Source organism: Mercenaria mercenaria, chromosome 8 (assembly GCF_021730395.1).
Source record: "Mercenaria mercenaria strain notata chromosome 8, MADL_Memer_1, whole genome shotgun sequence".
Lineage (NCBI taxonomy): Eukaryota > Metazoa > Mollusca > Bivalvia > Venerida > Veneridae > Mercenaria > Mercenaria mercenaria.
The window spans coordinates 7,334,475-7,350,207 of NC_069368.1; the positions used below are offsets into that span (position 1 = coordinate 7,334,475).

At 36.8% G+C, this 15,733-nt stretch overlaps 1 protein-coding gene across 2 annotated transcripts in view; it reads right to left on the minus strand.

Annotated features, from left to right (window-relative positions):
* The window catches only part of LOC123523117 (transient receptor potential cation channel subfamily M member 3-like), a 213,839-nt gene that overhangs the window by 181,301 nt on the left and 16,805 nt on the right, over positions 1-15,733 (minus strand). Inside the window, exons 2-3 of one of the 2 annotated variants that reach the window (XM_053549300.1) lie at positions 14,521-14,619; positions 13,501-13,533 (exon numbers count right to left, since the gene is read on the minus strand). In XM_053549300.1, coding sequence (XP_053405275.1) covers positions 13,501-13,533; positions 14,521-14,604 — 117 coding nt within the window. In that variant the 5' untranslated portion in view covers positions 14,605-14,619. The remainder of the gene's footprint in view (positions 1-13,500; positions 13,534-14,520; positions 14,620-15,733) is intronic. The other variant, XM_053549301.1, reaches the window with a different exon arrangement.

The window sequence follows — 15,733 nt, forward strand, 5'->3', positions numbered from 1 at the left end:
TAACATTATCTTGGTTGGGCAACCAGGATAGAAAAAATCGAATTTTAACAAGAGCTCATAGAACACGAAATGCCCCCTTGATGCATTCAGTAATTGCACAAGGAACAGAAATTAAGTGGTCTGTGCACAAAAGTTCTACTGTTCTTGGTCAAAGTGACATTGACCTTTGACCTATTGACCTCAAAATCAATAGGGGTCATCTGCTGGTCATGATCAACCTCCTTATCAAGTTTCTTGATCCTCGGCCCCAGCATTCTCAAGTTATCATCCAGACACATTTTAACTGTTCCAGGTCACTGTAACCTTGACCTCTGACCTACTGACCTCAAAATCAATAGGGGTCATCTGCTGGTCATGATCAACCTCCCTATTAAGTTTCGTGATCCTAAGCCTAAGTTTTCTCAAGGTAACGTCTGGAAATGGTTTTACTGTTCCAGGCCTGTGTCCTTGACCTTTGGCCTACTGACCTCAAAATCAATAGGGGTCATCTGCTAGTCATGATCAACGTCCCTATCAACTTTCATGATCCTAGGCCAAAGTGTTCTTGAGTTATCATCTGGAAACTGTTAAACTGTTCCTGGTCACTGAGACCTTGACCTTTGACCTACTGACCTCAAAATCAACAGGGGCATCTGCTGGTCATGACCAACCTCCCTGTCAACTTTCATGATCCCAGGCCTAAGCGTTAGAGTTATCATCTGGAAACTGTTTAACTGTTCTGGGTCACTGCGATCTTGACCTTTGACCTACTGATCTCAAAATCAAAAGGGGTCATCTACTGGTCATGACCAACCACCCCGTCAACTTTCATGATCCTAGGCCCAAGCGTTCTTGAGTTATCATCCAGAAACTGTCCAACTGTTCTGGGTCACTGTGACCATGACCTTTGACCTACTGATCTCAAAATCAATACGGGTCATCTGCTGGTTATGACCAACCATCCTATCAACTTTCATGATCCTAAGCCCAAGCGTTCTTGAGTTATCATCCGGAAACAGATTGGTCTAAATACCGACCGACAGATATCTGCAAAACAATATACCCCTCCTTCTTTGAAGGGGGGCATATAAATGCTTCCACTGGAAATCTAAAATGAATTTAAGAGTGAACCCAAGTAAGTGTAAATGATTAGTTGTTAAAAGTTCTGAACAAATCCTTAAGTTGACTAAAATCTGATTAACTACCTTTAAATAACATCAACACAATTATCTGTAGGTCATATGGCAACTTTCCAGCTTTTGATGGTGGAGCCCTCTGTACATTACTTCTTCACGGGCAGGCACATGGGTAGAACAAGCCAGCTGGACAGCTTCCTCACATGAAAAATTCAATGCCCCGAGGGAGGCACCTGGCAAAATCCATGAGAGCCGAATACAAAATCCTAGATCTAGCGACCGTTTTATTATATACCTGCACATGCAAACATGCAATACAAAAGGTACAATACATATTTTTTTCTGCCTGTTCGTATTTACTTGTAGAATACAAGACGTATTTTTGACTGAATTCATATAGGTATATAATAAATTTGTTTATAATAATGAGCCGTGCCATGAGAAAACCAACATAGTGGGCATGCGACCAGCATGGATCCAGACCAGCCTGCGCATCCGCGCAGTCTGGTCAGGCTCCATGCTGTTCGCTAACAGTTTCTCCAATTCCAATAGGCTTTAAAAGCGAACAGCATGGAGCCTGGCCAGACTGCGCGGATGCGCAGGCTGGTCTGGATCCATGCTGGTCGCACACCCACTATGTTGGTTTTCTCGTGGTGAGGCTCATATGTGGCTGCAACACTAATTTTTGTTACAAAAATATATAATTATGTCTATTTCTTGTTAAAACCTATCATCCATTATTGTTTCTCATTTTTTCCCGAAAGGTTTCAATATTTATTAACAAAGTAGAAAATATTTTCATATTAACTGTTTAAGATTACCCCCCTTTATGGCCCTAACTGTATAAATTCATTTATAGTATTGAAAGTAGTGATTTCCTAACCAGGTTATTATTAATTAACATTATTTTGACAGCTGTTTAGCCTTGTGGAACCTTACAGATATAAAGTTGCATAACTTCCAGCATATGCATCATGTTTACCAATAACCTCAGAAACATTATCATGTGACAATTTTCAGAAAACTATAACAAATATTTGTCAACAAAATATCGCGCCCTAACAATACTGTCATTCTTGTAATGAAAAACAAACACATATATTTCATTCAACCTTGCTGAATATTACTGTCTGCTCAGTCCTGAAATTGATAAACAAAACAGCAGGGATATGCACTGACCTGGATTGTTGCTATTCACAAGCAGCAGCACTCATTTGTAAATACTTCATTAGAAGACCTCCACTTTTAGCAACCTAATTATGCTTATAAAATGTTGTTTTCTACGGATAATCCATTACATTACCCCTGGCACTACTGACTTAAGTTGACAAAATTATTTTTTCACAACTTTTCTATCACCATTTCTTCAGTTTTCATCAAGACTTATTTACATGCAGCCAAAGTACAAATACAGAGTAGAAAAATAAACTTCCAAATAGTGACAACAAGATCATTCAAACTGCAATACAGGCATTTTCAAAATCCTGCTTCTTTATTTACTTTTTCATCATCTATTGTACTTTTAATAGAAGCATTTCTAAATTTAAAGCTATTTTTGAGAAATTCGATGATCGACTTTTCCATGACAAAATCGGCAATTTTAAAATCTACTACTCTTCCAGTTAATTGTTTTCCATGATCATAAGTGTTATTACATGACTGTATTCTATCGGTTCTCTGATTGGCTGAAAACGGTTTGAAAAGTAATGAGTATATATCATATCAACTTATCTTGGGTTATAAATATTATGATAATAAAAATAGACCGAAGTAGGTGCTTGGAAAACCAATATCAACCTGATTTGGTCTAAAAATAGACGGCTATATTTCCAATTTCAATCTTCCAATTTAATGAGAATACAATAGTAATAACGAGACTGACAATACATCTATTCATGTAATAAAACAATTACTGACTTTTTCATAGGTTGATATCAGGATTTATCAACCCTCAAAAAGTTATATTAACCTCGCCTTTGGCTCGGTGAATATAACTTTATTTGGGTTGATAAATCCTGATATCAACCTATGAAAAAGTCGATAATTGTATATTGATAATGAAATAATTTTTCAGCATTCTGTTTGGCTGATGACAGGTTGTTGTCGCAGCGTCATATCCCATCCCCAGTATCTCAGTAAACATTTTTTGTTTAGGTTTGTTTTTGTACTTTGGTTGTCTCCTTCTTCTTACAGGCGTTTCATGTCTAATTCTTTATTTCTTATATTTTCACACTGGCCATAGCTTTAATGCATATACTTGGGGTGGAAATAATGGTTTCATCCTTCCACAGCTAGTCTTCTCCCTGAGGATACTGGTCAGCAGAGTTCTTTTTTTAAAGATCTCTATTTCAGTTTATACGCTAATTTACAGGGCTCCCTCTTTTTCACGAAATCACATACCACAGTTATTTAATGCTTGAATCAAATTGTGTTAATCTTTGTCAATTATGGTAGGACAACACTATAATTATTTCAACTTCAGTTTTTATGAAAATTACACATCTTTGACCGGTAATAAATGGTTTAGTCTGGTAACATAACTGTTGTCAGGGCAAACAACTTCAAATGCCCTTTTCTATAAAATTATACAATTTTAAACAGCTACACTAAGTCTTGCCAGATTAGGGAGACCAGTCTACAAATTCTAGCATCTGATTGGTTGACTATGAGCTCATTCCTGAAAGTGACCAATGGCAAGGTTGCATTTTCAAACTGGTCTCCATACTCAAGCTTTTTACCTCAGGTCAGCACTTCAGGTTATAATAATAAGTTTGGAGACCAGACTGAAAACTTTCGCAGATGATTGGTTAAATCTAAGCTAATTCTTGAATCTGACCAATGGCAATGTTGCAGTATGAGAATGGTCTCCAAACTCAAGTACTATAAGGCCTAACAAAAAATGTTTGTTTCTAGTAACATGCTAAAACCATTAGAGTAGGTAGATCGGTATTAATCTTTATTTTTTTTTTTTTTTTTTTGGTGGTGGGGAAGGGGGCGGTTATTAGTAAAGTGGGACTTTTCATAAATTATCAGTGTCAAAAAATGATTACAAATAAGGGGGTTATGCCTTTAGAGCATTAGTAACTTGATTTCTAACATCACTGACCTACCTTGTTTAAAGCATAAAAAGTGCAGTTTTGAAACCTTTGGTTAAAATGTGGAAAAACAATTTCTCCAAGGCTATAAAAACATTTAGGGTCAGGCCAAAAATTTAGGACCAGTCGGGATACTGGAAACAAACAATTTTTTAGGCTTAACCAAGAACCTAAGTACAAGTGGACTGCTTACATTCTGGTTACATGAACCTGGCTAAACAAGTGTAGCCACTTGTCAGAGCTTACCTAAATCATATGGTCATAACTTGTCAACTAAATGTCAGTGTGGAGACAACTAGACAGGTATAATAAATAAATTGATACATTGCATGCAACAAAATAATTAATATATTTGCACAATTTCCATAAAAGGCTATTCAGGTAATATTTCATGAAAATAGATCTCCATAACTGTTATTCATACATTTAAATAAAACAAATGAAATATATTATTAAATTACTTAACATTATGTTTCTGTCTTAAAGTAGGATAAACTATAACATAATTATTTCAAACATAAAAGTAGGTGCAAATGTAATACAAAGATTTTCAGACAAGATTTGAGAAATATGTACTTCAGTTGTTCATTCACAGAACAATATTGCATTTCTAAAATCTTCTGTAATTCCTGCTGTGGAACTTGCGCACATTTCTGGATACAAAATCAAATAACTTATAATTATTAATACCTGTTTCAACGATATTTAATGAGCATTCTAGAGCCATTAACATTTCTTAACTGTTACTATAAAACATCCTTGCAAATGTTGCAAAATGCAAAACACCTGAAGGGCAGCTATTACTGTGAGCAAACTACCAAAAAAAAAGGAAAATGTTATGAAGTCTTTGCAAATTGACAATGCAAATTTGCTTTGCATACATTTTACTACAAATTAAGTTAAGACAGACAGAAGTGAAAATTAACTATAGACTATGTTTGTTTTAACATGAACAATTTTTCACATAGTGTGCAACCTACTTTTTTGACCAATCAAAAAATGTGGCTTCTTATTCCTGAAGACCAATGTGACTGTAGCAATAATTTTTGAAGTACCGCTCTACATTAGCTGAAGAGCGTTGACTGAATGCGCATGCGTACCAATGACAGCCCCTTCATCGTATGTCAAAGGAAGCCGACACGTTTTTATTACTTCGAGATGTCAGTCAAAGGTAGAAACGACTGACTGCAATTCTGATTGGTTAAAGGTAGATTTCACACTATGTCAGATAGAGTCCATGAGGAGATTTCTTCGAGAAAAAGAAACCTTGGTCGGTTACTCAGCTACGCACAGTTTCCCTCCATATCAGTTTCTTTTTCACGTAGAATTCACTTCATAAACTCGATCTATAACTTACTGTGACATCACTTCATTTGCAAGATAATAAAATTTCACTGTCATTTTTGCAGAGATATGAATTTGACTTTCTTCTTATGAAGATTAACTGAAAATCTGATTTAACTTTGTGGTTTGACGCACCCATGAAATCCATTAAAATTAATCCCTGCTGAATACTATCAGTTTTACAGTATATATCATGGTCTATTAACATTATCAGTGTTTCTCCCAAAATGGGTAAGTCTCCACATGAAAGTACCAGATTCCACACATGGGTAAGTGGTGGGGAATTCCTATCGATTCTATGCTAAAAAGATGAAATCTACAAATTCATATCCCAATAATATGGCTGTTTTGGCCCAAACAATGAAATTACATGTCCAAAAAGTTAAATGATTCCGCAAAAAAAAATGCAAAAAAGACAGAAGCAATTTGTGAATAATCCCCATCACTGTCACCATAAGGTACAGTAAGCATGCAGCTTAATTATTCCTCCAGCTGAGAAGATAATTTCAGAATCATTAACAAATCAATTTTCTTACAGTATACCCTTCCTTGTCACTTATAGAGATTTACTGTCATACTATTCCTTTTCACAGCAGATTATTGTTTGGAGAAAATTCAATAATAAAAATATAGCACAGATATCAGTCTGTGGCTAGCAGAATTAAGTTAATTGAGATTATGACAACTTTTTCTTTGATAAACTAGAAATGTGTCCATAGGACACAGATGCCCTCACTACATGACAAAGGACACAGATCAACTTTCGGAAAACAATATGTTGCTATTTAAAAAAAATGCAAAAAATAACCATATATAATGTACATACAAACATATATGCTTTCTTGAGATTTTTAGATACGCGCGACAAAACATTAAAATGACAATTTTTTCCTAGATCAGGGGTCATAACTCCTACAATACTGAATGAATCCGGACGCGAAACCCCAGGTGCACAACCACACATGCTGACCAACATTCCTGTAAACTTTGGTGACTCTAGGTCAAATACTTTTGGAGCTACGCGCAACACAACATTAAAATGACCAATTTTTAACTAAGTCAGGCGCTATAACTCCTACACGACTGAATGAATCCGGATGCGAAACCCAGGTGCACAACTGCACATGCTGACCAATATACCTGTAAACTTTGGTGACTCTAGGTCAAATACTTTTGCAGCTACGTGCGACACAACATTAAAATGACCAATTTTTTAATAAGTCAAGGGCTATAACTCCTACAAGACTGAATGAATCAGGACGCGAAACCCCAGGTACACAACTACACATGCTGACCAACATTCCTGTAATGTTTTGTGACTCTACGTCAAATACTTTTGGCGCTAAGCGAGCCACAACACTAAAACGACCAATTTTTACAAAGTCAGGGGCCATAACTCCTACATGACTGAATGAATCCGGACATGAAACCCAAGGTGCTCAACTACACATGCTGACCAACATTCCTGTAAAGTTTTGTGGCTCTACATCAAATACTTTTGGAGCTAGGCGCGACACAACATTCTCAGAAGAACGGAAGGACAGCCAGACGGACAAGGGCAAATCTTTAAAAAAAATAAAAAAGCCCCCCGCCCCCCCTCAAAGTGGGGGCATAAAAAACCCCTGTAAATTACCTAGAAAATGCTAAGCAACAGGACTAACGGGTCTGAATTTGCTAAAGTAAGTAGTTCACCAGGCTTAAAGTCATTCAATTTAGCGTCCTATTATATCCTAATGAAGTATTACCAATACTATAAGACAATCCTGACAGACAAGGTTATTGTTCACATCGTTCACAGCGAAGTAAGTTGAACCTGAGTTAGTGGTCACCTGACATACACAGTCACCTGTAGTAAAAACTCGTTCATCTTTAAAGTGTTTCATTTAGATGGTAGCCATTTATTACCCTACTCTAAAAATATTTCGAATGTCTATTACAGGAACTACAATATACACTTACTGAATGGCTTGCCACTCAGAAAGTCAAAACTACTGCCCAAGGTCTGAAAATCAACAGTCAAAATTATTCCCTGACTCCTCCTATAAATTGCATGTCCATAATTTATGCTATATGGCCAGTCTATATTCAACACCTGTTCACTTTCATGTCATGTAATAAAATACTTATTGAATGGCTTGCCAGTCAAAATGCAAACTATTGGCCCTAGATCAGACTCTCTGTCTTTTGGACCTTGGGCAAAAGTGTTAACTATTGACTGGCAAGCCATTCAACAGGTTTGTATCATTATACAGGCATCTACTCAATTCCAGTAAAAGTTTAATTAAATTGCATCAGAAATAAATTTCACAGTTGTTTTCCAAGTTTTGACTCAAGCTCAACTACAGACCAGCACAAATTATGGATAGGTGTCCGGTCATAAGATCTCCTGATATTCCTTATAAAAGCTATTTTCTGCTATTTGTATGACATTATAAACTGATAATATAGAAAGTTATTCTTAAAATATCTCCAAGAGAATTTATATTGCCAGGTTTTTGTTTGTACTTGGCAAAATAATGTCATTACACCAGAGAGGCACAAGACTCAATCCAAGGGAGTTAATCAATGCTGAAAAGTATACTCTGGTCATCAAGATTGACTGTCCTTGCTGACAAATACACATCAGCCTGATACGCTTGCAGCCTGCTGGAATTTCAAATTTCTCTAAAGCACTAATCATAAAACATGCATAAAATATTGTCATTTGTCTAAGACTTTACAGTAAGTCTAAAACTAAATCATGAATAATAATTAATTAGAAAACAATTTATAATGAAACTTGAGAAAAGCTTCAATTCAATCAACTAAACACCTGGTAAAAGCACAAGGAAAACTCATGCAATATATAAACTGTACAAAGAGCAAATTAAAATTGTTTATACACTAATTATTTGTTAAAAGGGTGCATAGTAGCAAATGATGGTAAAGCATCAATTCAGCTCACCATCTGGAGTTGAAAAGCAGTTGATAGAATGTAATGAAGAAATCAAATAATGCCGCATTTTTTCACCTCTGGGCAGGTAATTATTATAAATTTGTTTCTCCATTTGTAAGTAATGATAAGATTCATGAAAACAGAATTATTTTAGAAAGTTTCAACATGCATAGTATCAAAAGACATCCAATCATTTACCCCCTTCTCTGACCCATCTTTCTTCAGTGTAAAATATATTTCTGAAATTCTTTTTTTCCAAAAATCTTTACCATGTCAGTAAAGGCTATTTAAGCCCCGTAACTTCAAAATGAGCCTACATCTACTCCTCTATTCATTTATTTTTATCAGTTTTTCAGCACTCCTCCCACAATATCTTTATCCTGTCCGTATATTTCATACTGTAAAATCATTGATCTATGTGGCTGATCTTTTTTGTGGATTTCAGATTTGCAAAAATCTAGAAACTAAAACATCAAGGCATAAATAAATGCTCTGCCCCTCTCCTCCCCCACTCCCCCTAAAACCACCCTCATTCTTTGCTGAAAAATTTAAATCTCAGTAACTGTTCATGTCCCGCAAAAGAGCATTTTTTCATATAAGAAACGTAATTAAAGACTTCAATTCAACATATTCAAATTATACACTTATAGTGCCATCACACTGGACTGCAACCATTCGCGATCTTATGGCGACCAGAAAATGTACAATTTGGCCGGCAAACGTGAAGAAAACGCAAGAAAAAAGTCCCCCCAAAAATACAAACTCTAAAACAGCTGCGCTCTTACCGCAACCTATGCGATAATACAGCGTTCTCATGGAGCACTAATACGGGCTTATGGAGTTTCTATTGAGATCTATGGACTTGGTAACAGCATTCACCGGAGATCTTGGGCGCTCTCACCACGCTTATGGGGTTCTTACCAGGCGTCTTCTATGTGTATCACGACTGCACGGTGACCTCACATATTTCTATCACGTGATCATGGCGACTAGAAATACGATGCCGAAGAAACAAGCTACCCGAGCAAGTCTGGTGAGCAGCTCATCAAACACATCTGGTGGAATTCTGTGGAAATTGTGGAAAGATGCAGGATCTTCGTGCCTCAACTCAGGCATGAGGCGGTTTAAGTGCCTACACTGAGATCTTCAAACTTCACATAGCCATGGTCTAACCCAACATCGTCTTCGCCTTGCCCTCCTCCTTCATGGTCGTCGTCTAATAAGCTGCAACATCATTGTCTGCCTGCTGCTGCACAATAATCAATTGTTGTAGTTAAAGCAATATCTGGATATCTTCTGCCATAATGATGAACGTGACATGCACGCGATGAAGACAACAGACACACAGATGTATGAACTTTGGAACAGCAGTTTTTATAGCAGGTCACACATGAAAAGCATGGTCGCCATAGGAGCGTAGTGCAAGCTTGCTTTACCTCGCCAGTCGTATCAAAGAACTCCATAAACGCAGTGGGAACCCCATGAGAATGCAATATGCACACTGGGAGCCCCAAGAGGACTTGTGCAATCACATAACAGTGGTGAAATTATAGTAAGATCGCCCTAACAACGCCATAAGGACTCCTAACGCATAGTGGGGTCATGTCAGAAACCCAAGTGTCATGGTGCAGACGCCATGAAGTTGCCGTTGCAAATGTTACCGTTTTGCAGCGTCTTTGCCACATGTGTACTGCGCTTATAATACGTTCATGGAGATGTTAAGACGCTTGTCTAACGACCTTCACGATTCCACCGCTTTCTCAACGCGTTTCATAACGGATCGCTGTACCTTGGCGTTTGTTTTGAACATGTCCAAAACAAACACCGTGACTCAGCGATCATTGGTGACCACAATACGATGTCTGGCGTTCCCACCACGCTTATGTCGTCCATAACACGCTTTCGACCCATTTTCCATCACCGTAGCATCGCAGTAAGGACGCCTCTCCGGTGTGACGGCACTATTGCTAAATTATAAATACCTTTCATATGATGTTATTGGATATACAGATTCCTACAAGGTAAAACCAGTACTCAAGTTTGAGGCCCTGCACAACAGTTTTACATGCAAAGTATTGAACTTACAATTTTAAGTTAATGCATTTTTTTGCAGGGAAGAATGGAAGGTCACAAGAACGTTCCAGAAATTTAATTTCTGTTATTAAAACCATAACTATGTAGTCATAACATTCCAAACAAATTCTTCTAACTTACCAGTTAAAGGAAACAAACATTTATCTCTATGCAGGCCTCAAAAACTGACTTGTCACCTTTAAAATTGTGTTTAACATATATTAGGTAAATGCCATGATTTTGCCTATTGGCCAGATGTCTTACGATCATTTAACAATATAATTGTGAGATTTCAGCCATTCTAATACATGCTAGTACATACATTCAGGTCTCAAACTGAAGTCATATACATGAAAAATGCACACCCAAACTGAATAAAATTTGAAGTGTAACAAAGCCAGCCTAAGGCTTATAGAACAAGAGACCCAAATGGGCCTAAGTCACTTACCATGATTTTACATCAATAGTGGATAATTATTACAAACGCCTAAACAAGAGGACCATGATGGTCCTGAATAGCTCACCTGTCCCAACATGAACTGAGTATGACGTCGTTTATTCTGACCAATTTTCATGAAGATCCACTGAAAAATATGGCCTCTAGAGAGGTCACAAGGTATTTCTATTATTTGACATAATGACCTAGTTTTTGAAGGCATGTGACCCAGTTTTGTACTTGACCTAGATATCGTCAAGGTGAACATTCTCACCAATTTTCATGAAGATCTCATGAAAAATATGGCCTCCAGAGAGGTCACAAGGTTTTTCTATTTTTAGACCTATTGACCTAGTTTTTGACCGCATGTGACCCAGTTTTGAACTTGACCTAGATATCATCAAGGTGAACATTCTCACCAATTTTCATGAAGATCCACTGAAAATATGGCCTCTAGAGAGGTCCAAAGTGCAGGCTGTCTAGCATACCCCGACAAAAAATTAGGGCTAATTTTAGGGCAATTTGTACAAAAAAATAGGGCTAAAATTAGGAATTTGGTACAATTTTAAGGAAATTTTAGGGCTAAATTTAGGAATTTTCAAATCAAAATATGGACTTTAAAGACCATGTAATGTGCTTACCTTTATGTGATTGACATAAAAGTAACTCAGAAATAGTGCTTTATTTACAGAAAAGACGTCTCCTAGCTTTCCACTGTTTTGAACTGTGCTAAATTGTTTTTTTCTGAATTAGAAGAACTTTTAAACAACATTTAAAACATTTTCTCTTTTTGATCATTGCAAAAACGTTAAAAAATTAGGAATCTTTGTGAAAAAATAGGGCCTTTTTAGGAATTTCCTTTGATTTTTTTAAAAAAATAGGAATTTTAGCCAAATTGAAAAAAAATAGGAAAAAGTAGGAATTTTAGGGACGCTAGACAGCCTGAAAGTGTTTTCTATGTTCAGACCTAGCGACCTAGTTTTTGACCACAGTTGACCCAGTTTCAAACTTGACCTAGATATCATCAAGATGAACATTCAGACCAACTTTCATATAGATCCCAAGAAAAATATGGTCTCTAAGAGTGGTCACAAGGTTTTTCTATTATTTGACCTAGTGACCTAGTTTTTGACCGCACCTGACCCAGTTTTGAACTTGACCTAGATATCTTCAAGATGAACATTCTAACCAATTTTCATGCAGATCCCATGAAAAATATTACCTCTAAAGAGTTCACAAGGTTTTTCTATTATTTGACCTAATGACCTAGTTTTGGACCGCACGTGACCCAGTTTCAAACTTAATCTAGATATCATCCATTTGAACATTCTGACCAATTTTCATGCAGATCCCATGAAAAATATGGCCTCTACAGAGGTCACAAGGTTTTTCTATTATTTGACCTACTGACCTAGTTTTTGACCGCACGTGACCCAGTTTCGAACTTGACCTAGATATCATCAAGATGAACATTGAGACCAATTTTCATGAAGATCCCATGAAAAATATGGCCTCTAGAGAGGTCACAAGGTTTTTCTAATTTTAGACCTACTGACCTAGTTTTGGACCGCACATGACCCAGTTTCAAATTTTAACTAGATATGATCAAGATGAACATTCTGACCAAATTTCATGAAGCTCTCATGAAAAATATGGCCTCTAGAGAGGTCACAAGGTTTTTTCATTATTTGACCTACTGACCTAATTTTTGATGACATGTGACCCACTTTCGAACTTGACCTAGATATCATCAAGGTGAACATTCTGACCAATTTTTATGAAGATCCATTCAAAAGTATGGCCTCTAGAGAGATCACAAGGTTTTTCTATTTTTAGACCATCTGACCTAGTTTTTGAATGCACATAACCCAGTTTCGAACTTGACCTAGATATCACCAAGATGAACAGTCAGACCAACTTTCATACAGATCCCATGAAAAATATGGCCTTTAGAGAGGTCACAAGGTTTTTCTATTATTTGACCTACTGACCTAGTTTTTGAAGGCATGTGACCCAGTTTTGAACTTGACCTAGATTATCTGACCAATTTTCATGAAGATCTTGTGAAATTTATGGCCTCTAGAGAGGTCACAAGGTTTTTCTATTTTTAGACCTACTGACCTAGTTTTTGACCGCATGTGACCCAGTTTCGAACTTGACCTAGATATCATCAAGGTGAACATTCTGACCAATTTTCATAAAGATCCCATGAAAAATGTGACCTCTAGAGTGGTCACAAGCAAAAGTTTACGCACGCACGGACGGATGGACGACGGACGCTGCGTGATCACAAAAGCTCACCTTGTCATTTTGTGACAGGTGAGCTAAAAACAAGAACATGTAGAAACTAAAATCTGAAAGCACCTACAAACACTGCAGTTATGTTTCTCTTTTTTTTCTACATCTGGTCATTTATAAAAGAAATCATTTTCATTGTTTGTACCGCTTCATAAGCAATTTAGGCTGACTACTTTGGGAAGTGTACAAAACTTAGAATCTCACCTCCGAGTCCGACCTTGAGAAAGGCAATTTGATCTACAGGTAAAAACAGTGAAGGTGCAATATTAACAAAATTCTAAACTATTACAGTGAAATGTGCAATTTATAAAAACATATGTGTACTATAACTACAGCCTCCCCTACAGACGTCTACGTCCTCTACAGAAAAGTTTGTTAGCTCTAATGTTACCTTTTGACATTTTTACCAAAATTTTCTATAAATTTCTTCACAAATTCAAAAGCCTACATCACCACCCTTCACATACATTATGCCTTTCCAATTTTTTTTTGTTTAATGTCACAGCAATGAAATTAAAGATATATGGTGACTGGTGGTGTCCCTTCCCCAGCATTATTTTTGTTTAGGTCATTATGGCGTCTTTTCCAGCTTTCCCGGTAGAGGAAGACCCTACGTACCCCTTGAGGCATTATTTTTGACATGGATGGGCACCTAGGTAGTTCTGTAAGCCAGCTGGATGGCTTCCTCACATGAAACAATCCTACACCCTTAGCAAGGTTTCAATCTCAGAGCCATATGAAAGGCAAGTGATTTGAAGTAATCAATCTTAACCAGCCAGAAAGGGAGGCCCCCTTCTGTCTTTTAATTTGGCTTTCTCATTGGCCATGTATTGTACTCAACATTTTTAATTCAGCCCCATACATCACCTCATATCCCCATCCCTTATAAATATATTTTCCCCAAACTTAGGGCAAACATCTCTCTTGTCATATTCTAACTCTGCTGTCACAATTTAGCTTGATCTTCAGCCATAAATATGGCTCCTGCAATTTCTTATACCTCAATGGTGGTGGATTTATTTCACAAGACTTTAGTGTGATTTCTACTGTAAGTAGTCTACCTACGGTTGCCTCTGCGTAAAACTGTTGTATTTGCTTCTTTGATCACATACATACAATAGTTTTACGCCGAGGCAAAGAGACATGTGCTCATGAAGCCTTTAACAAGTGATGGTGTTACGAGAAAGTCTGAATACCGAGTACAAACAAACCAACAGTACCCACCTGTCCACTGAGCTGGCGGTCCACCCTGGAGTAAACCACTGACCCCTCCCCTGATTTAGGGGTTTGTGTCGGCGAAAGCACCATCTCCCTTTACCATTGCTGAAACAGTAAGAGAAAAATACTGACAACTGATTTACTTATACTGCAACAGATATCAATATATGGTAGATTGAGTAATATTCGGAATTGTTTTATTTTGCTAATGTTCACGAATAATATCACGCGTGAGTTCTAAATAGTTGTGAACATTAATCTGTATCATGTCCTAAAACACAAATTCACCAAACAAAACTGGATTTCTTAATGCTGAGAGAATAAGGCTGTTGCCCTAGTCTGGCTACTGACTTGACAATCTTCATGATATTTTCAATCATAATTCTTATATATTCTGACCAATCTTCATTTGCTTTGATTATCCAATGTTTTGAGAAGAAAAGGGACATAATTATACAAAATCTGAATAACCTTATGAGTTATCTCCTGTTAACAAAACATAGGGTCTGGACACAGACTACTGCTACCGTGAAATAACTCCATAAAACCTACATGAAATTAATCCAATCTACAGTGCATTTAGAGTTACACCAACACAATTTAGGTCATAATTATGGCGAAGTTTCTAACTTTTGATGAAGGCCGAGGATCAAAGCTTCCCTCGACATTCTTCAACCCAAATGAGGTTTTGGATCCACATTGGTGTGGTGCAAGTGATTCTATTAAGTCACTTGAACACGGAGACCTCCTTAATACTAAAGTGATAGTAAATTATCTTTACACATACACACTATAAACCTTACACATAAAAATATGTAATTAAGTAACAAAAACATAGATTTAAATATTCATTATTATTCAAAATATTCAACAGCAAGGTCAATTTTACCCAAAGGCATCCAAATATGTCACAGAATAAATTCCAGCAGAATTCCTACAGGCAAACAAAATGATTATTAAAACATGCTGGCATATGTAAAACCTCTGAAGACATTGATTTCTCTTTGAGAAAAAGATTAGTAATTCTGTTTATTTTTAGGTATGCTGTCGCTTGTTTTTGGTTTTCTTTCATCTCGTCATTTTCCATTCTAAGAAGTGGACATTATTGACCTGTCATTCCCAGGGTTTCTAGAAAATACATAGTCTGATAATCAGCATCGTTGAAACACTTCTGGTTCTACAAAACAAGAGGGCCAAGATGGCCCTAGGTCGCTCACCT